The sequence below is a fragment of the Apis cerana genome, linkage group LG14 (genome assembly GCF_029169275.1).
Source record: "Apis cerana isolate GH-2021 linkage group LG14, AcerK_1.0, whole genome shotgun sequence".
Classification (NCBI taxonomy): domain Eukaryota; kingdom Metazoa; phylum Arthropoda; class Insecta; order Hymenoptera; family Apidae; genus Apis; species Apis cerana.
Genome location: NC_083865.1, coordinates 9,285,347 through 9,310,146, shown reverse-complemented (window position 1 = coordinate 9,310,146; position 24,800 = coordinate 9,285,347). Strand labels below are relative to the sequence as shown.

Below are 24,800 nucleotides of genomic sequence, written 5' to 3'. Positions count from 1 at the left end.
ATAAATAGTAATAATGTGACGTAAAATCACAAGTCGAGTGATTTTCTTTAAGTCAAAAGTAAATTCGCAACTTTTCATGCTCTTTTAACAAATTTTTATGCAAAAAAAATGAATATTCTTTAATAAAATCATAAGTACAAAACCTTTCAATCATTAGATAATTCGAAAATGTTTCTCAGAAGTTTTTTTAAAAAAAAATCTAAAGTATGCTTATTTTTAAAAGATATTTTTATTTTATATAGTCATATAATTATTTAATATAATTTTTTTAGACAATACCACGTAAATTTATAAATAACTCTTTTGGAAGTTACGAGGTTATTGTACCATGGGAAATTTCTGAAGTTAGAGAAGTTCCATCATATATTCCTAAACCTTCTTATAGTCAAACATTAATTCCACGTGATGGTCCAAAAAAACCTGAAATTAAAGATAAAAATCAAATACAAAGCATGAAAGACAGTTGTAATTTTGCCAAAAAAATATTGACTTATATTAAACAATATATAAAGGTATATAAAATGTAATAAGTTATATGAAATTTAATTAACAATACAATTTAAATGTTATTTTTATTTCTTCTTACTTTTCAAATTTTATTTTAGCCTGGTATAACTACAGATGAATTAGATGCAATAGTTCATGAAATGATTATAAGTAATGGAGCTTATCCAAGTCCACTTAATTATAAAGGATTTCCAAAGTCAATATGTACTAGTATTAATAATGTTGCATGTCATGGAATCCCAGATAAAAGACCATTAGTGAAAGGGGATATATTAAATATTGATGTAACAGTTAGTAAAAACAATAATATATTATATGTAAAATAATATAATGTTATATGAATATATTGCTGCATTTATAAATGTAAAAATATATAAAAATAAAAATACTTTTATTTTTTTCTATATTTAGGTATATTTACATGGTTATCATGGAGATTGTTCAAAAATGTTTGAAGTAGAAGAATGTGATGATGAAGCAAAACGTTTAATAAATATAACAGAATTGTGCTTAAAAAATGCTATTGATATTTGTAAACCTAATGAAAATTTCTCCAGTATAGGTAATGATTATATATAATAATTCAAATATAATATAATTATATAATCTGAATATTTTTATATTTTTATTTTTCAGGAAATATTATTGAAGAAACAGCAAATAAAAATGGATATTCTATAATTCCAGTATTTGCAGGACATGGTATAGGTACTTATTTTCATGGTCCACCAGATATTTTTCATTTTGGTAAGTTACTATTTCTATATTATATAAATAAATTAAGAAAATTATGTCTTATATTATTATTAGCAAATAATTTTGATGGAAAAATGTTACCTGGAATGACATTTACTATTGAACCAGTTTTAAGTCAGGGTAGTGAAGAAATTAAAATTTTAGAAGATGGATGGACTGCTGTTACAGTAGATAATGCAAGAACAGCACAATGTGAACATACTGTATTAGTTACTGATACTGGTTGTAATGTATTAACTCGTTAATCTTATAAATTTACTTTTTGTGTATATTTTTCATTACTTCAAAAATATAATTAAAAATTGTATAGAAAAAATTCATTTAATAGAATTGTTACAGATATTTTTATTAAGAAAAATTATTTATATATATTTATTTTTACATAATAGCAGGTCCCCAATAACTATCTAAAGTTAATGGTCCTTGTATTTCAACACCTTCTTCTCTTGTGATTACTCCAACTTGATACTAAAAATTAAAAAAATTAAATTCTGCTTTAATATAATGTTAAAAATGTATATATGAAATTCTTATATTATTATTTACCTTTGGAAAAGACCGTGCATCTCTGTAATAAAGAACTTGCATCACTTTATATAAAAGTTCAATTGCTTGCTCTTTACTCATTTCTTTATTTTCTTCATAAGCTTTTCTTAAAATAGGTGTTGCCATATATGCACCATATCCAGTTGCAATTACTGGGTCACTATAGGCTGTACCAAGTTTATCCACAGTACCCAAAAATCTAAATGAATTAAAAATATATTATTACATTTAATATAAAAGGAAAATAAAGTAAACTTACAGTTTATCTCCTTCTAAACCTCCAATAATAAAATTATTCCAAAATGGATCAAACTGTGATCTCCTATTATATAATACTCGAGTTAACCAACAATGAAGAGCTTTTGGTTTTAAAGATAAACCATCATCAAGACATTCTTCCTCAAGACTATAAGATATAAAAAAAATAATGAAAATATAAAAAGATATATTGAAATTTATATAAAATAATTATGAAAATATAATTGAAATATACATTTTTCTTTCAATGTGGCTTTTTAAGCATTGATAATCAGCATAATCTCCTCCTGCACCAAGGATAATATTATCATTTACTTTCATCACACGTTCAAGATTTCTATATCTAGCCAATGATCCATATGATCCAAGAATATCTGTTGCTATGAGAATACCATTTTTAAATTGAATTCCAACTACAGATGTACCAGTTGTCATTGGTGCTCTAAAATAGAAAAACAAGTATCAAGTAAAAGAAAAATATATTTGATGATTGGAAAAGTTAGAATTAATCAAATAATCAGTATAATAGTGTAGAACAATTCAAATCTTATATATTTTTTTTATCAAATTTATTTTATTAAAATATTAAATTATATTTTATTATATCAATTTTTTAACCAATTTTTTAATTTTATATATTTTTTATATATAATTTGTAATTTTCACATTCATTGAAAATAAACATGACATGCAATTTTAAAAAAATCTTTCAAAATGAAAATGAATATATGATAAAAAATTTTACTGTGATCTTTGGAATCCTCCAACTTCGAAATGTGTAGAATTTCCCGGAAAATGATAAAATGCACCAGGTACTGGACCATTTTGCCATAATGGTGCAGGAGTTTGCCAATCAGTTTTACTAAGCGCCATGTTTTTTATATTTTATATAAAACAGATTGAAATGTCATTCGACTGAAGTCTGCACATTTGATAAATTTGCTCTTTACAAAAAAACAGTTCCTAAATTTCCCATCTAGAAATATTTAATTTCCCCCAAAAATCTTTTTCGATTAATTTTAATAGTATAATCGAATATTAAGATATTATAAAATTTAAAAAATGTAAAATTTTAAATGTTAAATATATTGTATTATTATATGTATAATATATAGCATTATTACTATATAAGAATATTTCATAGATATTTAATTTTATCTCTATAAAATAAAAAATATAAATTGTATAAGTTATATTTTAATTGTTATGTTAAGAAAAAATTAATATTTATTAAAATTAATTAATATAAATTTTTACATAATCATATTCAAAAATTTAAAAATTACTATTATTTATTTAAATATCCTTATAAAATAAATAAATTTCTGAAAAATATGAATTATGTAATAAATGATATTAAAAAAATTTTTTTTTTAAATAAAATAAATTATATTATAGATTACATTGTATTATTTTTTCGAAGAAAAACTATTTTTCAAAGAAAATTTAAATTTAAATATATTTTATATATTTATTTCAAGTAGAAAATTTATTTCTACATATAAGAATAATGTAAATTATAAATTATATTAACATGTGATTATTATAAATACTAAATTTTTATCAATTATATTTATTATTATATTAATAAAAATGCAAATAGAAAGATAGTTTTAAAAACATATTTTCGAATTTATAGATAAAAAAATTGTTCTGAAATATACTTAATTTTTACGAAATTTTTGATACTATCTTTTTATTCATTATGAATTCATTTTAAATAAAATACAAAAAAAATAATATTATTAAAATTAAATTATTTGAAAATTTCATTACAGAGGATGTGTTATTGTTATTTTTATTATTTTTATCATTATCACTATCATTATTATTATTTAAGTCATTATGATTATCAATTTGAGACAAAACCATGTTGATTGATCTTAATAAAGGATATTTTTTTTCTCTTAGATCTAGAGAGTTATTGAGAGATGCACATTTTCCATTAAAATCATCAGTATCGATACTCCAAATCATTACACCGGACAAATTTAAACTCATCGCATATTCAACCTAAAAATATTGAAAAAATAGAGTAATAAAACTATAGAATATTTATTAAATATTTTAAATTAATATAATATTAATATTATTTATGATAAATATTTATCAACCTTTGCTTTTAAACTTTTCGGATTATCAAACATAATAACGTGGTCATCATTGATTATGTAAGGTGTATTACTATTATCATCCCATCCAATTATCCACTTTTGTACATTAGTTATTAATTCTTCACAAATCTGAAAAAATATTATATGTATATAAAAATTACATATGTATATTAAAATAGAATATGTATATAATACGTATATAATAGAATTTTAATTAATGAAATCAAATCGATAGATATAACTGAAATTCAATTTAAATCTGATAACTGAAAATTAACAAAAATAAAACATACTTCATTATATCCCATAAAACCATTTTCACCAGTATAAGGTCCCTTGAATCCATCTGATATGCTTGTTTGTCCAATAGGACTTTCTTTAGAAGAATTCAGTTTGTGAGCCAAAATAAAAGTTCTTCCATACATTGGCAATCCTAATACTATTTTATTTGATGGTGCACCTTTATTTAACAAATACGTAAGTGTATCCACCTAAATAAAAACTTTATTCCATTTATGAATTCTGTTTACGATATTTATTATATTTTTATTATATTTAATATTATATCTCATAATATATATATATATTTTATAATATTTTATAATATATCTCATTATATTTTATCTAAATGCATTACCACACTTTGACCATCTTCGCTTTTTAATGGTGCATTCGGAAGTACTTTTCTATTCCATGTACCATGATAATCATAAGCCATTACATGAATATAATCAAGATATTTTGAAATTTCGGGAATATCATACGCCATATCGATAGTTGCCTTATTAGAACTTAAAGCTGCTGTTAATAAATAATTTGATTTTTTGAATGCTTCTTTTAATTCCTGTTAAAAAATTATATTTCTTTAAGAAAATGTAATAAATTTTTAATTTCTTTTAATTATGTAATTTAAAAAAAATATAAAATATAAAATATAAAAATATATATTTTTTGTTATATATTGTTCTATATATACTTTGAGAAGAAAAACAAAATTTTGTTTGTCCGCAGGTAGACCTCCCCGTGATCCTGGATATTCCCAATCAAGATCGAATCCATTGAAATGATATTCACTATAAAATATAAATTATTGAATAAACAAATCTGTAAAAAAATAAATTATCTTAATATTTGATTCTATATACCCAAGGAATTTCACTACGCTGTCAATGAATTTACTTCTATGATCGGGAGATGAAGCAAGTACAGAATAGCTTTGACTACCTTCATTCCATCCTCCGATTGCAAGAAGGATTTTCAAGTTAGGATTTTTTTTATGAAGTTGGATCATATTTTTATAATTATCTATAACAATGAATGACGATATCATTCATATAAATTATTTTAATTTATTTGTATGTACTTCTATTCCTATACATACCTCTTTCGATATCCAAATGAGGATCAAGACTCTTAATAGTCCACGATTCATTATTTAATCCAGCGAATGCATATATAATATGCGTACAAAGTTCTGGATTGATATCAGAAATTTCAAACATTCCATTATGATTTCTGTAAATGGCCCAGGAAGCAACATAACAAGTTACAACCTTGTTATGCTTAGACCTTAATAAAGCTTAGTAAAAAAATATATAATTTTAAAATATTATTAATTATAAAATATAATTTTATAATTTTAAAATATTAATATATTAAAATTATTCATTTTTTCACAAATGATTCATTTTTATATTACATTAATAAAACAATTTTATGTCATAATATTCTTTGCATTAAAATTTTAATATTTTTCAATAAGATACAAAAATATGATTTATATAATAAATATATGATATATATTATTATTCATTCAATGTGAAAAAAAAAATTGGATTATATAATCAAATTAAATTATAATATTTCGATAATTTATTATTAAGAGAATTTATTTTTATTTATTTTTTCAAAAAAAACAAAGTTAAACAAAGACTGTATCGAAATGTCAGATTTGCATTGCATAAGTATCAAATGAAATGTCAAATATATACATTTCTTTTTGTTATATAGTATTTCATCAAATAATATAGTATTTAGTAATTGAATTATTTTTATTGTTTTTATAATATATATTTTGTTATTAATTTTTATTCATATTTTATTTTAATTAAATTATATATATATATATATATATATATATATATATATATATATATATAAGCAAAATTTTATAAATATTTTTTCTAAATTTTTATCATAAAAAATAAAGAGATTATATACTGAAACATAAGTAGACTTTATATATATGTATATAAATCAATTTTAGTATTCAATATTTTTTTTTTCAATATAGAAAAATCATCATATAATATAATAAATACTAGAAATTTCAAATATCATTTAACTTATTTGAACTATTATATATACTTACCTAAAGTACCATTATCATTAAAGAAAAAAATTACGAATAGAGATAAGAATTTATACGTCTTCATTATTGAGAACTCCTACACGAATGTCGAGTTATTGTCCTGATAGATAGCTTTCACTCGATTACAATACGGTACTTTTATACTTTAAGAAAAAGAAAAAGTCGCGCTCGAGGTTTAAAGAAAGATAGAGCTAAAACTTGTTGCTGAAGATTCTTATACAATAAACATATTTGTATATATACATATATCTTTGAAATATCTCTATGAATAATACCAAGATAAATAAATTTTTATGATAAATGATAAAGATAATTTTATATTATTTAAAATTATTATTATTTAAAAACTTAAAATCTAATTGTAATATAATTTTTTTTTCTCCTTTTTGTTTTTTTTAAAAGAGCATCATAAGATAATTTATTTAATATAAACTTAAATAAAAAAAAATAGAATTATATTATTTGAATATTTTATTTATTGTTATATTTTAAAAAATTAATTGCTCCAAATTTTCTGCAACCTTAAATGCAATGTGTAATTCAGGTAATCTAACATAGGGGTTATATGAGCCGATTTTAATTATCTATGATACTATGAATTATTATTTTTTTATTTTTCCCTCGTTATATATTTTCTTTATTTTGTTCTATATATGTTCTATATTTTGTTTTATTAAATTTATATAGTTATTTAATTTTTTTTTTTATTTTTAGAAAAGCGTTGTGTAAATATATCTTAAGCATTTATCTAAAGCATTTATACAACATTTAAAGATGGCTGCACTCATAAATCATAATAGGTTAAAGTGTTCATACTAATTTTTTAAGTCTAAATTAACTTTTTATAATGCCAGTTATACTTATGACTGGTATACCATGTAGTGGTAAAACAACAAGAACTTGTGAATTGAAAGAATATTTTATAAATGAAGCAAAAAAAAAGGTAGAAATTATAAATGAAATTGATGTTGTGACTAAAACAGGTTTTGATCGAAATAAATTTTTTGCTGGTTAGATTTAAATTTATTTTAATGTTTTTATACTAAAAAAAAAATTCATTCATCATCAATTTATTGCTATTTTACTGTAGATTCAAAAAACGAAAAAAGAGTGAGAAGCGATATAAAGTCATCAATACAACGACTATTAAACATAAATGATATATTAATTATTGATGCCAGTAATTATATTAAAGGATATCGTTATGAGATCTATTGTATGACAAAATTATACAAAACTCCTCAGTGTACAATATTTTGTGATATACCAGTTGAACATGCTTGGTTGTGGAATATAAAGAGACCAGAATATGAACAATATAACAGAGATATTTTTGATGCACTTGTAATGAGGTAATAAAAAAATATTATGGATCAATGTATTAAATTTTTAACAAAATATAATTAGAGATTTATAATATATAGATATGAAGCACCAGATAATAAGAATCGTTGGGATGTACCATTATTTAATATATTACCAGAAGATGAATTAAAATTTGATGATATTTATAAATCACTATATGAAGTAAAAGCACCAAAACCTAATTTAAGTACACAATGTGTTAGTATTAATATATACAATGAATTGATAATATAATTGATTAATTTTTAATTTGGTTATGTTTATTTTAGCCACCATTATCTTCTACTAATTATTTGTATGAATTGGATATAATTACTCAAGAAGTAGTTAACGTAAGTTCTTTAATAATATTTATTTATTAATAATTATAATAAAATTTGTAAATATAAAAAATGAAATATCATAAATGACATTATTATGACTAATTATAAATTAATATTTTTTTTTTTTTGATAAAGGCAATATTATCATCTAAACAATTAGGTATTGAAAGTGAATTTAAAATACCAAAATATAACTTGACAGTACATAATCCATGTACTGCAATACAACTTATGAGACTACGAAGACAATTTTTAATTTATAGTAAAATGCAACAAAGTGAAATTAATCAAATTGCATCATTATTTGTACAATATCTTAATAAAAGTTTGTAAGAAAAGATATTGGAATATTTAATTATTAATTATTTTTATATATATTACATATATATGTATGTAAATAAATAAAAAAAAATATTTTTTTCATTTTTTTTCCAAGAAAATTGAGAAAAAAAAAATTGTCAAATAAAAAGAATTTCACAAATTCTTGATTAGATACAAAAATTTTATTTATAAGAATAAATAAAAATCAATTTTTTTTTCGAAAAAAAAAATAAATGAAATTGAACAAAAATAATTATACACTCAATGAATTTTTAAATTTAATTTCTTTGAAAATTAATTTGAAAAATATCACATTATATTTATTTCTTATTTTTATATAGAATAATCTTATTATAACAATTCATTTATATCCAGTCAGGAATTACCTAAAAACTTTTATATTTGATAATTTTTCAAACTCAATTTCAAAACAAAACAAAGTTTCAAATGAAAAGATGTTATTCCTCTTTTTCACTTTACTTTTCAACTTATTCTTATATGAAAAATCATCTTTTATTTAATTATATTATATCATTTAATTATATCATTCAATCTTACTCTGTATATTTTAAGATAAAGTTATTTTTCTAAAAACAAATCTATTAATCTTTTTAAAAATGTATTTTTCTAATAAAAATTATATTCTTACATTATTAGATCTATTTTATTTTATGATAATTTTAGTCTGCATATATTGCATTGTAAGATAAATTTTTGTTGCACATTACTGAATTCTTATTTCATGATAACATATATATAAATTATATACAAGAATGATATTTGTGCGACTTCAATATTACATATTTCTGAAAAAATAGAAGAAATAACAAACACTAGAATTCTAGAATTGCACTTTCTTTATAATATTAATTTAACTCACAGAATTAAAAAAGACAATCGGTTTATAACATAAATTTGACAATAAATGAAATTTGTTTTTAAATCAATTGAAAAGGATATTGCATATAATGCACATGCAACCAAATTGAGTTTTATTTCATATCATCATGATATTTGGTAAATATTTCAAACAATAAACATTAATGATATGCTAAATCACATACTTAAACTCAAAAAAAAAATTGCAAAACTGTTATTAGTATTAAAGTAGAGTTACCATTTTGAATTTGTACAAACTTCTGTCGATATTTAAAAAAATAGCTACATTTTATTATCCAATTTATTAACAACAGAGCAATTATGTTTAGCAGTTATAGCGAAATAAAATTCTTGATAAAAAAATAGTAGTTCAACTTTTATTTAACAATATTTAAAGATTTTTGTTATCTTTTCTAGATTCAAATTACCTAATATTGACTTGATTTATAGAGTATAACAGCTTTGCTTTATATTAGTAGTAATGAACCTATTATATAATTCATTTACAATTACATCAATTTCTTTTATATATAAAATACAGGAAATCGTCATTAATTAATTTTCTTGTTCTTGCATACCATTACTTTCAGTGCCATTTCTATGACTCATATTATCTATATGTCTTTTAGGTTTTCGACAAACGAAATATACGCTATTATATTCACACTGCAACATGCTATTAATGTTCTGTGCATATCGAGTTTTCACACGTGTTTCTTCCTTCTAAAAATATTGTAAATTGTGGAATTTAGATAATTTTTTAATAGTTAATATTCTTTTATAAAATTCATTACCTCTAATTGAAATCCAAAACCTTGAATTACATCGCGAACAACATCATAACTTGGTTCTATTGAATCTTCCATTGGCATATCACTAAAATGATACAATAATGGACCAAGATTTATCCATATTCCTCCTGGTTTTAAAATTTTATATATAGTTTCAATAAATTGTACAACATTATTTGCACAATCTATAAAAAAACATGTAGCAACGCAATCCCAATGATTGTTTTCTGTATAAACCTAAAATATATGATATAAAATAAAAATTTAAAAAAAATTTTTATCTTTTAATATATTACAATATTTACTTCAAGAAAATCTCCAGCTGCCATAGAAAATTGTGCATTTTCTGGAAGATCGCTAGGATTTACATCTGGGAAAAATACAGCTTGAGTTTGATGTTCTGGTTTTAAATTATTCATATATTGATGTACCCATGGATGTACCTGATATGAATTTACTCCTCTACATCTTTAAAGTATTAAATATTATTAATAAAAATCATTTCAAAAAGAATACAATTTATTAAAACTTTTTTACATTTACTTACTTATTTAATACAAAATGAGAAGCAAAGAGCATGAAAAGAGAAAATTCATTTCCTTGACAAGTATATCCACGTCTTGCAATTTCATATGCTAACCTTCCCAAACCCGCTCCAGGTACTAGAATTTGCACATCTGATGGTGTACTGGAAATTTACCTATCATTTCATATTTTTCTGAACTATGTTTTACTATATCACAGTAACTATTATAAATATCTGAATTATTTTAATAATGTTTTATTAACACATAATGTTTTAAGTTTAAGAGGTTCATACCAATATTCTAAAGGAAATTGATTCATAATTTCATCTATAATAGGCTGATAACATGCCATGCGTTCTTCGGTACCTTCCACACTCCAATCACGAACAAGTTGCTTAATTGTAGCTTGGACCTTTTCTTGATCAGCCATTACTGGACGAGGATTTAACGTCTGCAATCAGACCTACCTATATTTTGTACAATAGAATATACTTTTATAAAAAAAGAAGCTTGTTAAGATGATAAAAAAAAAATCCAAGCTTGAATGAGAAATAAATCAAATATTCTTTTTAGAAAAATAATGTTATAATAAAATTCTTATGCATAAGATAGAAACTTTCCCTTAATGAAAATTATATTAGTAATTAAAAAAAACTATATAATTTTAAAATTTCAATTTTCAATAAAAAAATAAAATATTATTTAATAACATAAATGTAAACATTTTGTTTATATTTTATATGGTAAATGGAATAAATTAATCATAATTTTAAAAACATATATTGTACAACAGAATATATGTACCACACACCAGGTGAACTTTTCTTACACTTTCAGTCTGTGCAGTAGCTGGGCTCACATTTTCAAAAATATGTGCTACATCCTTAATGATAAGTTTAATTATCTCATCATTATTTTCAATACACCTTTTAACTTCTTGCAAATGTTCTCTATATTTTGATAATAATTTTTGATGATGAGCTGGAAGTGATAGCAAATAGGATTCTGTTTTTTTAACCCTTAGTAGTGAATGATTTCTGCAAAAAGAAAACTATTATATAAGTAATATTTATAGTATTGATATATTTGTAAATTTTACTCTTCATTTTAAGTTATACAATCATGATTTTAAAATTTATTTAAATAGAACAATAATAAATAAGTTAAATAATAATATTTTATCTAAGAAATTACATTATTATAAAAAATTAAAAAAATTTCTATGATCATAAAGTAATTATAAAATTACAAATAAAATATAATACAATGCTTTATCATTGAAGGTTAAGCAATGATACTAAGAATTTTGAACGACAATTGAAAAATCATGAAAGACATTTTACAAACTTATCACAAGTACTATGTTCAACGAAAAAAGCAAAAGAATAAAGGCAATAAAGATAAGAATGAAACATCGACTTGAGGATTAGAGTCAATCAAACAAAATAATTTTCATGATATACTTACTTGTAATACTTAAAAGCTGAAACAATACGTTGAAAGTGTTTTCTCTCTTCCTCATCTTCATAAGTGTCGTGCATTTTTTTTGGATAAGGATTCGACATTGTTTCCATTTTTATATTCGAATGTGAAACTTAGTATTTTAATGAGTTTTTTACCACGACTTTCAGTGGCGGCTTTCTTCATGCACGCGTTATGACGCATTCACATTACTATGATAAATCATTGGTTAAGGCAGTATCGACAGCAAATTTTATTTATCGAAAATTAAAATAAATTAATTTTTTACGAGAAAATCGAAATTACATTTTAAATGTCAAAAAATAAGATTGTTTAATTGCATAAAACATAAACTTTTTAATCAAATTTTATTTAGTGTTTTTATAAATTATGTAAAATATTTTAATAATTTAGATATATACTATAAATCATATAAAAACAAATGTATTTTGAAACATCTTATGTTTTAAATACAAATTAATAACGTAACAAATTTAGATTTTTATATATTTTATTTTTTAATTGTAAAAATTAAAAAAAATTAAATTGTATAAAGTTATATAATTGTGTAATCTAATTTTTTTTAATTTTTACAATTATAAAAAAATATAAAATAAATAACTTACTTTAAAAGAAAAACTATAAGAATAAATTTTATTCTTAAAAAAATTCTAATTTTTTATAATGATATAAAAAATTACAATTTATAAAATAATTATAAATTATTCTAGACAAAAATAAATCGTATATTTAAAATTTATTAGGAATCAATAAAATTTGATTAATATTTCTTATGATAATCTGATATTATTTTAACGTAAGAAATTTAAATAATTTATTATGATTGCAAGCAATAGCAAAGTGTAACTTCTATATCTGCAAAGTTTCTATAGCTGTTGCAAATTGCAGGTAAGATATGGTTGTCCACGCCGTTTTTAAAAGGAGTTCAGTCGCTAATCAACTGCGGTAGGATACAGTTGGGACCTTACCGCAAACATCATATAGAACTTGCGACTTTTTCGTGTTAGAATCGCTGTATGAAGCATTTCGCGATGATGACAGTGTAAGAAATTTATTATACTCTTTATTAAGTGTATAGCGGGGGTGTTATTAGACATATTCGTAGCAGGCATCAACGCAAGAAACATGTCTAGTGTACCACAAATGTCTAGTGGGCTTAGCAAGCTCAAAAAGAAACATTTCCGAGTTAAACATCAAAAGGTTAAGCTGTTTCGTGCAAATGAACCTCTTCTTAGTGTTTTTATGTGGGGTGTCAATCATACGGTAAGTACTAACATAACTGCGTGACAGCGTCGCACGTCATCGAAATGCCATTTTCTTGTTTCCCTCTTTGAACCTGAATATAATTAAAAATTTAAGAAAACGATACATTATTTTGTTTGATTAAATTATTATATTTTCTATAATTTTTTCAGATTGAGGATTATTAAAATTAAAAACGTACATTGAAAACATGGGATGTACTATTTTTTTGTATTATTTGCAAACTATTCTTGAATTTTAAACTTAGATTTATAAAATAGAAATATGGCAAATTTTTTTGTCAATAAAATATAATAAAGAATTTATATTATATATAATTTATATTTTAGCAAAATATTGTATAATTTTATTTATATTTGGATTGTATCATGATTTTTATAATTATCTCTTGTTTATTTTGTTTGAAAAAAATTTAACTGATTAATTTATGCTTTATTAATAAGAAATATTCATTACAGAAAATTAAAGATTATTTAAGCAAATTATTATTATTATTTTTTAATATTTAATTGTTCTTTTGATATAATAAAAAATAATACAGATAGACATATGCAATTATTTTCATGTAATTGATAGATGATGACATCTATGGCATAAATATATAATCTCAATTTATGAAAATTACATGATAAAATATTAAAATATTTTGGCAAATGTATATAAATATTTTGATATAATTTATATGCTTATATTTTTAATCTTTTTTAGTAAATTTTGAAATAAATATTTAATTATACATTTGCAATAACAATTTATATAAATAAATCTATTTATTTATATAGTTAATAATAGAAATAATTCTATTTATGTAATTTTTATATTTAATAAATTTATATTTCAGATAAATGAGCTTAGTCATGTTAATATACCAGTAGTACTCCTACCAGATGATTTCAGAGCTTATAGCAAGTTAAAAGTGGATTATCATTTTTTTAATAAGTAAGTTTTATGATATTATATCAAGATATTTTTCAATGTAAAATTATCAAAATGATAAGGATTAAAAAAGTAAGGATAAAAAAGTATCAAATCTAAATGAAGTTGATGACTTCGATATAAGGTTAATGTTTTATCTGATATTAGGATAAAATTATTAATCTAAATGTAAAAGCAAGCATAACTGAGATGGTCTATTCTAAATATATCACTAAATACTGAATTAGTAGGTTGGTCACTGCTTTTAATAATAGAATCAATGAAGGTCTTTATGATTCGTGATTATGGTTAACGATAAAGATATTCATAGCTTTATTTCTTAATTTAAAAGATATTTGTATATTTTTATAAATAAAACTTTTTGTGGAAATTATTAAATAGTTAGATATATAAAATTTTGTATTATATAATATATATATATATGTGTATGTGTGTGTGTTATATATTAAAGATAAATATTTTTTAAGTAAAAAAGTTTTTTCATGTATATATATTTTTGTTTTAGGGAAAATATGCCCTCTCATTTTACGTTTAAAGAATATTGTCCATTAGTATTTAGAAATTTACGAGAAAGATTTGGTATAGATGATTTGGACTACAAGGAATCAATGACAAGGTAAAAGATAATCTATTTCATATTCTTTGCTTTTTAAGTAAGTTAATATTCTATGTTTTAAATTTATTTTAGAAAATAATTGAAAAATATTCAGTAATTATGAAATTCAATATTTATTTAATTAAGATATATTATATAAATAAAAAGTAAAACATGATTTTACTTTTTAAATTTTAATTTTATTTTGTTGCACTGCATGTTAAAGATATGTTTTATTCTATGTATTCTATAGCTTTATGTATAAGTTTCTATAAGTATGATACATATATCAACTATTTGTATGTATTATTAAAATTTGATAAATATTTTTGTTTCTGCAATGTAATATATTTATTTATTTATAAAGTATTACAGATGGCTTTATTTAATACAATTTTAAATGAGGATAATCCATTTAAATGATAAGTAAACCATAATTTTTTCATAGTATTTGAGACCAATTTTATATTGAAATATTATAAAAAGTATATCTACCATGTCAAATTTTTAATAAAATAAAGAAAAAATATTTTTAATTCCAATATAGTCTTAAATATAATGAAAAAAAATATATTAACAGGTAACATATTAGTATTGTGACTAACATATTTCAGAATATAATATTTAGTATATTATATTGCAATTGTATAAATATATATACTTATGTATAGAAACAATGAATTTTTTTTATTTCTGTATAAAAATGTATAAAATATAAAAATGTATAAAAAATACTTTTCATTTGAATATAATATACAGTGTTGTTAATGGTAAATTGTAATACAAGAATTTTGATACTAGATGTCGGGCATTTAATCCTTCCCTATCAGAGAGGCATTGGAATTTGGATAAGAATGGGAAGACTCATAAATTGGTTCAACATTCTGCTACTACTCCTTCAATAACTTTTTCTCCTCCTCCTGTTCTTTCACAAATTCCAGTCCTAAGTAAACCATTACTACGTTCCTACAGTTTTAAACCAAAGCGTCTGAGGTTAGCCAGACTTGATTTTTCATTTTGTGCGTGTTGCTTGTGGCTAACACGTTTTCATGAAATCTTCATTAAATATAAAAAATCAAATTTTAAAGGAACATAGTTAATTGTATACAACATTCTTGTATAGTATTATGTTATTTCATGTAAATTTATATCCATAATTAAATGTTTGTAAATAGTACACAATTTATAGAAATTATTCAAAATTAAAGCATGAATTTCTTTTAATATCCTTACTTGGATATAATATATTTATAATATTATTTGTTTTTATTATACAATAATATGCTATGTGTATAATATCATTATGAGTTAATTAATTATTATGCTTAATAATTATTTATTTTTTTTTTATATATGCATGCTAACATATATGGCAGAAATAAATTAATAGTGTTTTATGAAATTACAAAAAAAAAAGATTTTGGTTGCTAGAAATAATTAATTTAATATATCATTATGCTAGGCCAATATTTATAGGAAACAAAAAAATTACTATTATTTTTATCTTTTTTAGATCACAACCTATATTAGAAGATTCATCTGGAAAAAGTGGTGCAAAATTTTATCAGTCTTATGATAAATTGTTTATTATTAAAACTCTTACAGGAGAAGAAGTAGAAAGAATGAATTCATTTTTAAAACATTATCATCCAGTATGTAGGAATTATATTTTGATATATATTTATCATATTATTATTATATATAATTTTATATAACAATTCTATTTTTATAGTATATTGTGGAAAGACATGGAAAAACTTTATTACCTCAATATCTTGGCATGTATCGTTTGACAGTAGACGGAGTCGAACATTACGTCGTTGCTATAAGAAATGTATTTTCAAATCACCTAACTACTCATAAAAAATTTGATCTCAAAGGTTCAACAGTAGATCGTGAAGCTTCTGATAAAGAAAAAGAAAAAGATTTACCTACTTATAAAGATAATGATTTTGTTAAAGAAGGAATGAAAATTTATATTGGTGAAGAAGCAAAAACTAAACTTATAGAAACATTAACTGCTGATGTTGATGTGAGTTTTATTTTTTATTTTATTATTTATTATATATAATTAATTGTAATATATATCTGTTATATTTATTGAGGAATCAATTATTATAGTTTTTAACAAAGTTGCATTTAATGGATTATTCTTTATTACTTGGGCTACATGATTGTGCACGAGCTGAACAAGAAAATAGAGAACGTGCTGAGAAAGAGGAAGAAGAAGATAATCATGAAGAAGAAGATGATAGTGAATCGGGAAGTGGGCTTGATTCACGAGGTCCAATGGGAGAGTATGTTTAAATATTTTATATAGAATTTTATTTTCAGAATTTATAATATTTATATACAATAATATTTTTATAGTCGTCTATGGGGTTGGAGTGGTGTTGCAGGTATGACAACTCCTCCTGAATCGCCACATGCTGCATTAATGCGCGATACAAGCTTACAATATGAAGATGCAATAATTCCTGAATTAGATATTTATGCAATTCCTAGTAAAGAAGGTAAGTAAAAAGTAATATTTTTAGAATTAATATAGAAATAAAGTTAATTAAATATTTGAATTTAAATTAAAAATTTGAATCTTATTTTTTTCAGGTGCACCTACTAAAGAAATTTATTTTTTAGCCATAATTGATGTGTTAACTCATTATGGTGTACGTAAACAGGCAGCAAAGGCAGCTAAAACGGTGAAGTATGGTGCTAATGTTGATGGTATATCAACCTGTGATCCAGAACAATACGGCAAGCGATTTATAGAATTCATGAGCAAAGCTATAGAATAAGCTCCTTGTTCGTTGTTGTTAAGCTTGTAAATTTGGACCGCTTGTTTGAAAGTCGTGATGATACTATCGCTTCTTATTACGTTAACATTAAGTGCATCGCATTTGCACTTTGATGTTTAATCATAAAAATTTTTATTTGATATGTCAGTACTGTTGATTATATATTTCAGTATTCCTTATGACATTTACAATTGAATTAGAAGCATAACCAAATTTTAAAAATTATAGACTCTTAGAAGATCTGAAGATTTCTTTTCAGAAAATGTTTAATAATTTTTATAATCAATGATATATTTTCTCAGTATTTAATTATTAATTTCTTTTTATTCAATTATTGATTCATATTCAATTCTTTATATTCAATTATTCTCTACGTTTAATATTATTGTTTTCTTCTTATATTCTTTACTTTTTGTTTATGTTATTCATAATTCCAAAATATGAGACTTAATTTTTGTGCATTATATGTTCACGTCGTAAAAGTTTTGCACATAATCTTTATTTTATAAGATTGTAATTGGTATAGTTAATATTATATTCAAAAACAAATTTTTTACATATATTTGTTAATATCTTTTTGTTGCATTAATTAATATATGAATAATGCTAACAAAAAAATGTATTGTATATTATTTTTGATGCACATAATGTGCTATAAAAACTGCGTCATTTGGCAGTAAATAATATGTAAACTAGTTTATGAAAAATATTAAAATGAATGTTGATGTTAAATATGATAATCTCAAACGAAGCATGGTTTAGTATTTCATGAAGAAAGCCTATTTATGAGAGTCTCTCCAATTTCATCAAAATGAATTATATTGCTTCTAATCTAGTGTCTGTGGTGTCGTCTGGAATGTTTAAATATTCGAAGTAGAATATAACAGTTTTTACAGTGAGAATTTTCTTTTTTTAGTAGGTCTAAAAGAAGGAGAGAAGTAATATATTATATGCGCAAAAAATATAGTATAAGAGCTTCAAATGTTAACAAATTATTAGTAAATGTCAAAGTCTGTAAATGTCATTGATCATTTCAGTTACCGCGAGTTGATGTTAAAATCATCGATTCGTTTATTTAGCGAAGTACATTTACAGGGAACAAAGCAAGTTGTACGTATTATGCACGATTCATCTCTCCTTACATGTTCAAATTCATACAAATTTAATTAGCTAATGATGATTTCATTAAGAAATACAATATATATATATATATATACATATAAAACATTGCGAGTAATTAAAAGTGAAATCAATACTGTTACATAGTGAATTCTCTTGTTACTTACAAGTTTTATGTGTGTATATATATATATATATATATATACATATATATATGTATTCATTTATACATATATTTTTTTAATGTCTTGAGAATACTAATTTCTTATTTATAAGAAAAATTATTTAATTAAAATACATTCATATTTTTTTATACAAATTTTGTAGAATTTATTTACTGATAATATTAATTCTAAATTAATTCATTTTTAAACAACTTATACATTATAAAATAATATGTATATATCTTTATAGTATTAAATTCTTAATATATAATATCAAACTTCGCTATAATTAATAATTTTGGTTAATAATTTTATTTTCAAAAACGTGCTAATGCAATTTCACTTTTTTATTTGATAAATTTATTTGATATCAGATAATTTCGCATTAATTATATTTTAAAATCATATAACGTTATATTGTACAAAGGAGAATATACCGTTGCATAATACTATATTTTTAAATGATCTAATAATCAATTTTTTATAATTTGTTAAAATTGATCATAATATAATGACTAATTACTTTAACTAATTAAGGTATTCATCTAGTCTTGATACTTTATATGATTTATATACATTACCAAACATTGGAAGAATAACAAAAGTAAATGAAAATGCATATTGCCAATAAAGCTGTATTATAAGAATGGTTAACATTATAAAAATACGCTCAATTTCTGTAATGATATAGATTCTATAAGATAAAATACAAATTGTTTTCTCAATTACAATTTATTATTATACAATAACAATTTTTTTAATTACATTTATTACCATTATTATTATTGTATTGATTCGATTTGCAAAGTTTTAAGTTGTTTAAAATTTCTTTAAAAAATTAATTATAAATTCAAAAGCATCCAAATTTGTAAATCGTTTGCTTAACTGAATTACAAGAAAAATTTTGATTATTTTTCAATTTAAATTTTCGCAACTCGCACCATGTAGAAATGATGTATATATTCACTACTTTGCTGTTGGCAGTACATATCCAGGCTTCTGTTATCCTAACATTTGTATTATTTACAGAGTCTGTGTTGTATAAGCTACGGGAAATAAATGGACATTTAACATAAGACATTTAAGAAATTATAAATAAAAAAATATTAAAGTGTATGTTGAATTTTATTTTATAATAAGCTCTAAATCATTTTTTAAGTAAAAAATATTTGTTATAACAATACGACTATATAGATTAAACTAAAAAATATTTTTTTTTGTATAAAGTAATTTGTTAACAAATGATATATATTTTACCATCAAATGAAACAAAAATATAATTATATATTTATAACTTATTTGTACTTTAGTTATTGCATAAAAAATTGAAGAAAATTTTATTTCTTCACATCTTTGGTTTTTATATCTGCATTATCTATATATCTTATTTGATTTGTCAGATATTTGAAAATAAAATAATAAAATACAAAAATTTTTTTAATAAATTATACGCGAGGTTTTTTTGAATTATTTTCTTCCGAATCACAATAACTTTTTTGAGAAGTAGAATTTTTTTCGGGGCTCAAATAACTACTACGTTTTCTTCTTGCAAGCAACGAAACTTGTTTCAAATGTTCCATATCATTAAATACCACTTGAGCTCCTCCTCCACTAGTTGGTAATATATCTCCCTATTATTTAGAAATTTTATTATTTTTTAAATAATAAATATAATTAAATTATCTATAGCTTATTAATGCTAACTTTGTATAATTTAGTTTCAAGTTCACCATCTGTATCTTGTTCCTGTGCGACAAGGCAATATCTGGATGCTTTGTTTGTAATATCTTTCGGATCTGTTAATTGTGTGATACTTCGTTTATTTCGAATAACTGGTTGAAAAATGGTACCAACCGGAACTAATCCAGGAGGTCGATGATCAATCCATCTTTCTGCACTTTGTGATCTTCTATAATGTAGATTTACTACTGGTATTCTATCCTAAATATTAATAAAGGTAATACAATTTTTTACAAATATAAATATATGTTATATGAAATTGTAATTATAATATTACTTTTCTACTTAATCGGTTATTATAATCATCAAATTTAACTGTCGAAACAGCTTTTGTCATAATTTTTGGTGTAGTTGTAGAAAGTGTAGCTTCTGAAATACTACTTGGAGTAGTTGTAATGATTTTTGATGTTGTGGGTACTTCAATTTCATTTTGTATTTGAATCGTTTCTTTACATTCTAATTTATTTTTTGTATCTATTTCATCATCACTTATTAATATCTGTTTCATTAATTTCAATTTATCTTCTTTTTCTTTCACTTGATTCTAAATAAATATTTAATAAATTAATAATATAAAATAGTAATAGTATAAAATATATAAATGTATCATAATGTACCTGAAGAATTTCACGTTGTCTGCGAAGTTTGCTTTCTAATTCTTTACTCATTTTATCAGTTTCTGCTTGAATTTTATTATTATATTTTTCTTTTACTTTTTGTTTGTCTATTGCACGTTGATTCAATAATATATTTTTGTTTTGTAACTATAAAAAATTTTTTTAATTATTAAAATTATATCTTGTTTGATAAAAATACAAATAAATAATAATATAAAAAAAAATTACTTCTTGCTTCATATGTCTGATTATGTCATTTGCACTATTTAATCTGTATAATAAAGTATCAATTTGTGCTTCTGTTTTACAAATATGAGCTTCCAAAGCAGATATCTATAATAATTTTTTATCTATGTAATATCATTAATAATTTTACGATAACAATTATGATTTTAATTGTTTGTGTAAAGACTTACTTTTTTTTGTCGTTGATCATTTGATGCTTTCAATGTAGAATTTTCAATTTTTAATGATACATTTTCGCGTTCCATTTTTACTAGCATATTTCTAAAATTCGTTTCTAAAAAAATAAATTTGATATAAATTGTTTGAAAAAGCAATATTTTTTTAATCTTATAATATTTTTAAATATTACGTTTCTGTTTCAGATCTTCTTGCAAAATATTTCGCTTTTGAATACGCAATTCTAAGAAACGCATAAGTGTAGTGATTATTTCATCATTATGTGGATTTGTTATATCTATTTCTGGAAATGGTCCTCCAAGACTAGAAAAAAATTGATTACATAATAAAATAATTTTATTATTATTAGAGGATAAATATATATAATAAGAAAATAAAATTACTCGTGTACTAAAATCTATATATTATACCTATATACTAAACCCAAATCAACTTCTAAATCAGCTGCAGTAGGATGACCAGCATTTTCTAATCTATTTCTTGCTTCTTTAAATATCTATTAAAAAATATAAAATATTATATTAAAATATAAAATATAAATTATTTTTAGGATATCTTTAGGAGATTAATTATCTTAAATTGGTTATAACTTAATAAATAAGTTTCCATCGCTATCTTTATATATTAATTTGTATTTGCTTTTTAAAATTGATTTTTTTAAAAATATCTCATATGTATTAAATTAATATATTGCATTTTTGTTTTCTTACTTTATTAGCTTGTCTTCTACCAGGTGCATATCCTAAATCTAATTTTGAAGCTGTAGAATTTGTAACTTGTACTTCTTGACTAACTTCAGCAAACTTTAATACTTGCTATATGAAAAAAAAAAAAAAAATATTCACATAAGTAATCTATATTCCAAATATTATTTAAATTTAAATATGAATACTTACAATAGTTTCATCATAATCATCGACACTAGGATTAACGCAAATGATCATTCTAACATTTCCTTCTCCATCAAAGTAATTTTTAAATAAATGTGTTATTTTAGAATCTCGATAAGGGACTATTTTATTTGTACCTTGAGTCTGATTTTCACGAAGTATTTCCAAACAAGTACGCAGTGTCATTAGCGAATTATTTATATTTCCTATTATATATAAATTTAATAAATTATTATATATATATAATATATTAATATAAAAATAATGTAATATATAATAGAACATTTTAATATTATTTTTAATATTTTAAAATTACCTGCTTCCCTGAGTCTCTGTCCAGTATTTTTCGAGCGATTTGTACGTTCACTTCCAGCTAAATCTACTAAAGATAATTGACTAATACAAATTACTTGTTTATTTTGAACAATTTGTTCACCATCCTTATCTAGTGGTGCCTAATAAGATATTAATATTGCATATATAAAATGTTTACATATAATTAATACAATTAATACAATATAATTAAATTATATTACCTGAACAAGTCTTATAGTAAAAACACTGTGAGATCTACTTGATTCTGCATTAAGATTAGTATATGCAATATGTCTTTTACATTGACCACGTTGAAATATTTCAAATGCTTCTTCTGAACTTTTTACTTCTATTTCTGTACATCCATGAACATACATATTTCTATTTCCATCTTCACGTATAATTTTACTCTGTAAAGTTCTGAATTTTTTGATGTTTTAATAAATTTTATAATATTTTATATAATTTCTTAAAATCTATACCTACTTTGTCTTCCCTTCATTCTCATCTAATAAATCATACACACTGTTATTATAAATTTCAATATATGTTACAAAAACTGCATATGCATTATCTTCATCAATGACTAATGTTTGAGATTCATTACTTAAATTTAAGATATTTTCATTGCTAAAATTATTTCCATCTATTTTACACCTTTGAAAAATATATAAAATATTAAAACGTCACAAATTTTTCAATAAATATGATGATATTTAAATTTATACTTACATTTTAGGAGTTTTTCCATTATAAAAAGTAACAAATCTTTGAAGTTCATTTTGTCTATCTAACAATGCATCAGCTTCACTTTGTATATCAAAACCATTTAATTTATCAGGTTTAAAAACAAATTTCTTTGTTTGACAATTTGCTATACTGTTAAAAATAACGTCTAAACTACGAGGCATGATACCTGCATCATGTGTACCAGACATAGTATAAGTTTTACCACTTCCAGTTACTCCATATGTGAAGAGTAAACTATTTTTGCCATTAAGAAGATTTTCAACAAGTGGTAAAGCTACAATATTAAATACTTCTCTTTGAGAAGTATTAGGACCAAAAACGTGACTAAAACACGTTTGAATAGCTTTGTTTACATTACGAACATTCGTTATTGATTCTGATGGAGTAATAACCAAGGCTGTATCAGAAATAATTTTCATACAAGATACATCATTAGAATGAACTATTGGTCTTAAACGGCAAAAAACTCTAACAGGCTCTTTAGATGTATCATTATCACATTTTGCCCGGTTTCCGTGCTTTCGTGTTGCAACAGGTGGTTTTATATTTCTAATTGGAATCAAATAATATAAATTTGAAAATTGTATTTTCAATAATTTAAATTGTTAAAGCGATTGTAAAAAAATTAAAATGAAAGTAACAATATAAAATTGCAATAAATTTATTAAAAATATCGAAAACTTACGCAGATTTCATTATAAAACCAATTAATGAACACAAAATAACTAAATAAAATTTATTTTATACAATTATCTAAAAATTGTTTATAATTAGTTTAACATTCTATTTGTTGTAAAATTCGTTGCTTATGATCGCACAACACATGTTTAAAATTCAAACATAAAGTGAAGTCAGCAAATAAACATTTAGATTAGCATTTAGGTTCATAGCGAGTTTTCATTTATCGATAGAAACATTGAAAATTATATACATGGATTAAAATTTTTTATGAA

General features: G+C 22.2%; 7 protein-coding genes across 21 annotated transcripts; 3 read left to right on the top strand and 4 right to left on the bottom strand.

Moving 5' to 3' along the window:
• The first annotated feature begins 62 nt into the window (after nt 1–62).
• On the top strand, nt 63–5,300 carry LOC107998730 (methionine aminopeptidase 1D, mitochondrial). Of its 4 annotated transcripts, XR_009832606.1 has the most exons (7): nt 63–204; nt 273–512; nt 606–797; nt 919–1,069; nt 1,144–1,254; nt 4,552–4,658; nt 5,193–5,300. XR_009832606.1 is itself a non-coding variant. In XM_028667139.2 (6 exons), exons 1-6 carry the CDS (start codon nt 169–171, stop codon nt 4,578–4,580), a joined length of 759 nt encoding a protein of 252 aa, XP_028522940.1. In that variant the 5' UTR covers nt 63–168; the 3' UTR covers nt 4,581–5,300. The 4 variants fall into 4 exon arrangements, 3 of the variants coding, with proteins under 3 accessions (XP_028522940.1, XP_016913636.1, XP_061940636.1); XM_028667139.2 differs by having other exon boundaries at nt 4,552–5,300; XM_017058147.3 differs by lacking the exons at nt 4,552–4,658; nt 5,193–5,300 and adding an exon at nt 1,318–1,871.
• On the bottom strand, nt 1,511–3,036 carry LOC107998732 (proteasome subunit beta type-4). The gene is made up of 5 exons (XM_017058149.3): nt 2,813–3,036; nt 2,303–2,509; nt 2,069–2,215; nt 1,810–2,008; nt 1,511–1,731 (listed from the first exon to the last, which is right to left on the bottom strand). The coding sequence occupies exons 1-5, from the start codon at nt 2,938–2,940 to the stop codon at nt 1,642–1,644; spliced, it is 771 nt and encodes a 256-aa protein (XP_016913638.1). The 5' UTR covers nt 2,941–3,036; the 3' UTR covers nt 1,511–1,641.
• LOC107998646 (probable chitinase 2) lies at nt 3,613–6,782 on the bottom strand. The gene is made up of 8 exons (XM_062084650.1): nt 6,553–6,782; nt 5,563–5,760; nt 5,327–5,486; nt 5,158–5,254; nt 4,819–5,025; nt 4,475–4,672; nt 4,182–4,310; nt 3,613–4,080 (listed from the first exon to the last, which is right to left on the bottom strand). The coding sequence occupies exons 1-8, from the start codon at nt 6,614–6,616 to the stop codon at nt 3,784–3,786; spliced, it is 1,350 nt and encodes a 449-aa protein (XP_061940634.1). The 5' UTR covers nt 6,617–6,782; the 3' UTR covers nt 3,613–3,783.
• A 347-nt stretch (nt 6,783–7,129) lies between these two features.
• Nucleotides 7,130–8,578, top strand: LOC107998664 (protein KTI12 homolog). The gene is made up of 5 exons (XM_017058039.3): nt 7,130–7,562; nt 7,643–7,904; nt 7,977–8,115; nt 8,187–8,249; nt 8,376–8,578. The coding sequence occupies exons 1-5, from the start codon at nt 7,400–7,402 to the stop codon at nt 8,571–8,573; spliced, it is 825 nt and encodes a 274-aa protein (XP_016913528.1). The 5' UTR covers nt 7,130–7,399; the 3' UTR covers nt 8,574–8,578.
• Nucleotides 8,579–9,400: 822 nt separating this feature from the next.
• LOC107998752 (carnosine N-methyltransferase) lies at nt 9,401–12,433 on the bottom strand. Of its 2 annotated transcripts, none has more exons than XM_017058180.3 (7): nt 12,226–12,433; nt 11,570–11,795; nt 11,052–11,209; nt 10,779–10,919; nt 10,537–10,699; nt 10,235–10,468; nt 9,401–10,163 (listed from the first exon to the last, which is right to left on the bottom strand). In XM_017058180.3, exons 1-7 carry the CDS (start codon nt 12,330–12,332, stop codon nt 9,996–9,998), a joined length of 1,197 nt encoding a protein of 398 aa, XP_016913669.1. In that variant the 5' UTR covers nt 12,333–12,433; the 3' UTR covers nt 9,401–9,995. The 2 variants fall into 2 exon arrangements, with proteins under 2 accessions (XP_016913669.1, XP_016913670.1); XM_017058181.3 differs by having other exon boundaries at nt 11,588–11,795.
• Nucleotides 12,434–13,125: 692 nt separating this feature from the next.
• LOC107998750 (phosphatidylinositol 5-phosphate 4-kinase type-2 alpha) lies at nt 13,126–22,271 on the top strand. Of its 10 annotated transcripts, XR_009832605.1 has the most exons (11): nt 13,128–13,503; nt 14,345–14,442; nt 14,945–15,055; nt 15,836–16,027; nt 16,548–16,686; nt 16,767–17,066; nt 17,156–17,331; nt 17,405–17,547; nt 17,642–20,225; nt 20,831–21,069; nt 22,078–22,271. XR_009832605.1 is itself a non-coding variant. In XM_017058175.3 (10 exons), the coding sequence occupies exons 2-10, from the start codon at nt 13,366–13,368 to the stop codon at nt 17,827–17,829; spliced, it is 1,485 nt and encodes a 494-aa protein (XP_016913664.1). In that variant the 5' UTR covers nt 13,126–13,282; nt 13,349–13,365; the 3' UTR covers nt 17,830–20,228. The 10 variants fall into 10 exon arrangements, 9 of the variants coding, with proteins under 9 accessions (XP_016913664.1, XP_061940629.1, XP_016913663.1 ...); XM_017058175.3 differs by lacking the exons at nt 20,831–21,069; nt 22,078–22,271 and having other exon boundaries at nt 13,126–13,282; nt 13,349–13,503; nt 17,642–20,228; XM_062084645.1 differs by lacking the exons at nt 15,836–16,027; nt 20,831–21,069; nt 22,078–22,271 and having other exon boundaries at nt 13,127–13,282; nt 13,349–13,503; nt 17,642–20,228.
• Nucleotides 19,651–24,714, bottom strand: LOC107998761 (kinesin-like protein KIF23). 2 transcript variants are annotated; one of them, XM_017058197.3, is made up of 15 exons: nt 24,533–24,714; nt 23,830–24,396; nt 23,584–23,754; nt 23,319–23,517; nt 23,099–23,237; nt 22,789–22,988; nt 22,603–22,707; nt 22,303–22,388; nt 22,065–22,195; nt 21,886–21,989; nt 21,698–21,802; nt 21,470–21,616; nt 21,130–21,396; nt 20,817–21,053; nt 19,651–20,743 (listed from the first exon to the last, which is right to left on the bottom strand). In XM_017058197.3, the coding sequence occupies exons 1-15, from the start codon at nt 24,541–24,543 to the stop codon at nt 20,558–20,560; spliced, it is 2,655 nt and encodes an 884-aa protein (XP_016913686.2). In that variant the 5' UTR covers nt 24,544–24,714; the 3' UTR covers nt 19,651–20,557. The 2 variants fall into 2 exon arrangements, with proteins under 2 accessions (XP_016913686.2, XP_061940622.1); XM_062084638.1 differs by lacking the exon at nt 21,698–21,802.
• Between the last annotated feature and the right edge of the window lie 86 nt (nt 24,715–24,800).

Coding starts and splice junctions, on each gene's coding strand:
- LOC107998730 (XM_062084652.1), top strand. CDS start 169: ATGTTTCTCAGAAGTTTTTTTAAAAAAAAATCTAAA. Junction 798..918: donor TATTAAATATTGATGTAACA/GTTAGTAAAAAC, acceptor TTCTATATTTAG/GTATATTTACATGGTTATCA. Junction 1,070..1,143: donor TGAAAATTTCTCCAGTATAG/GTAATGATTATA, acceptor TTTATTTTTCAG/GAAATATTATTGAAGAAACA.
- LOC107998732 (XM_017058149.3), bottom strand. CDS start 2,940: ATGGCGCTTAGTAAAACTGATTGGCAAACTCCTGCACCATTATGGCAA. Junction 2,216..2,302: donor AGCCACATTGAAAGAAAAAT/GTATATTTCAAT, acceptor TATATCTTATAG/TCTTGAGGAAGAATGTCTTG. Junction 1,732..1,809: donor ATGCACGGTCTTTTCCAAAG/GTAAATAATAAT, acceptor TTTAATTTTTAG/TATCAAGTTGGAGTAATCAC.
- LOC107998646 (XM_062084650.1), bottom strand. CDS start 6,616: ATGAAGACGTATAAATTCTTATCTCTATTCGTAATTTTTTTCTTTAAT. Junction 5,761..6,552: donor TAATGATAATGGTACTTTAG/GTAAGTATATAT, acceptor TTTTTTACTAAG/CTTTATTAAGGTCTAAGCAT. Junction 5,255..5,326: donor AGCGTAGTGAAATTCCTTGG/GTATATAGAATC, acceptor TATATTTTATAG/TGAATATCATTTCAATGGAT.
- LOC107998664 (XM_017058039.3), top strand. CDS start 7,400: ATGCCAGTTATACTTATGACTGGTATACCATGTAGTGGTAAAACAACA. Junction 8,116..8,186: donor CTAATTTAAGTACACAATGT/GTTAGTATTAAT, acceptor TGTTTATTTTAG/CCACCATTATCTTCTACTAA. Junction 8,250..8,375: donor TTACTCAAGAAGTAGTTAAC/GTAAGTTCTTTA, acceptor TTTTTGATAAAG/GCAATATTATCATCTAAACA.
- LOC107998752 (XM_017058180.3), bottom strand. CDS start 12,332: ATGGAAACAATGTCGAATCCTTATCCAAAAAAAATGCACGACACTTAT. Junction 11,210..11,569: donor GTGTAAGAAAAGTTCACCTG/GTGTGTGGTACA, acceptor GTCTGATTGCAG/ACGTTAAATCCTCGTCCAGT. Junction 10,700..10,778: donor TCTCATTTTGTATTAAATAA/GTAAGTAAATGT, acceptor AATACTTTAAAG/ATGTAGAGGAGTAAATTCAT.
- LOC107998750 (XM_017058175.3), top strand. CDS start 13,366: ATGTCTAGTGTACCACAAATGTCTAGTGGGCTTAGCAAGCTCAAAAAG. Junction 13,504..14,344: donor TGTGGGGTGTCAATCATACG/GTAAGTACTAAC, acceptor TTTATATTTCAG/ATAAATGAGCTTAGTCATGT. Junction 14,443..14,944: donor GATTATCATTTTTTTAATAA/GTAAGTTTTATG, acceptor TTTTTGTTTTAG/GGAAAATATGCCCTCTCATT.
- LOC107998761 (XM_017058197.3), bottom strand. Junction 23,238..23,318: donor TTACTATAAGACTTGTTCAG/GTAATATAATTT, acceptor ATATCTTATTAG/GCACCACTAGATAAGGATGG. Junction 22,708..22,788: donor ATGATTATGATGAAACTATT/GTAAGTATTCAT, acceptor TTTTTCATATAG/CAAGTATTAAAGTTTGCTGA.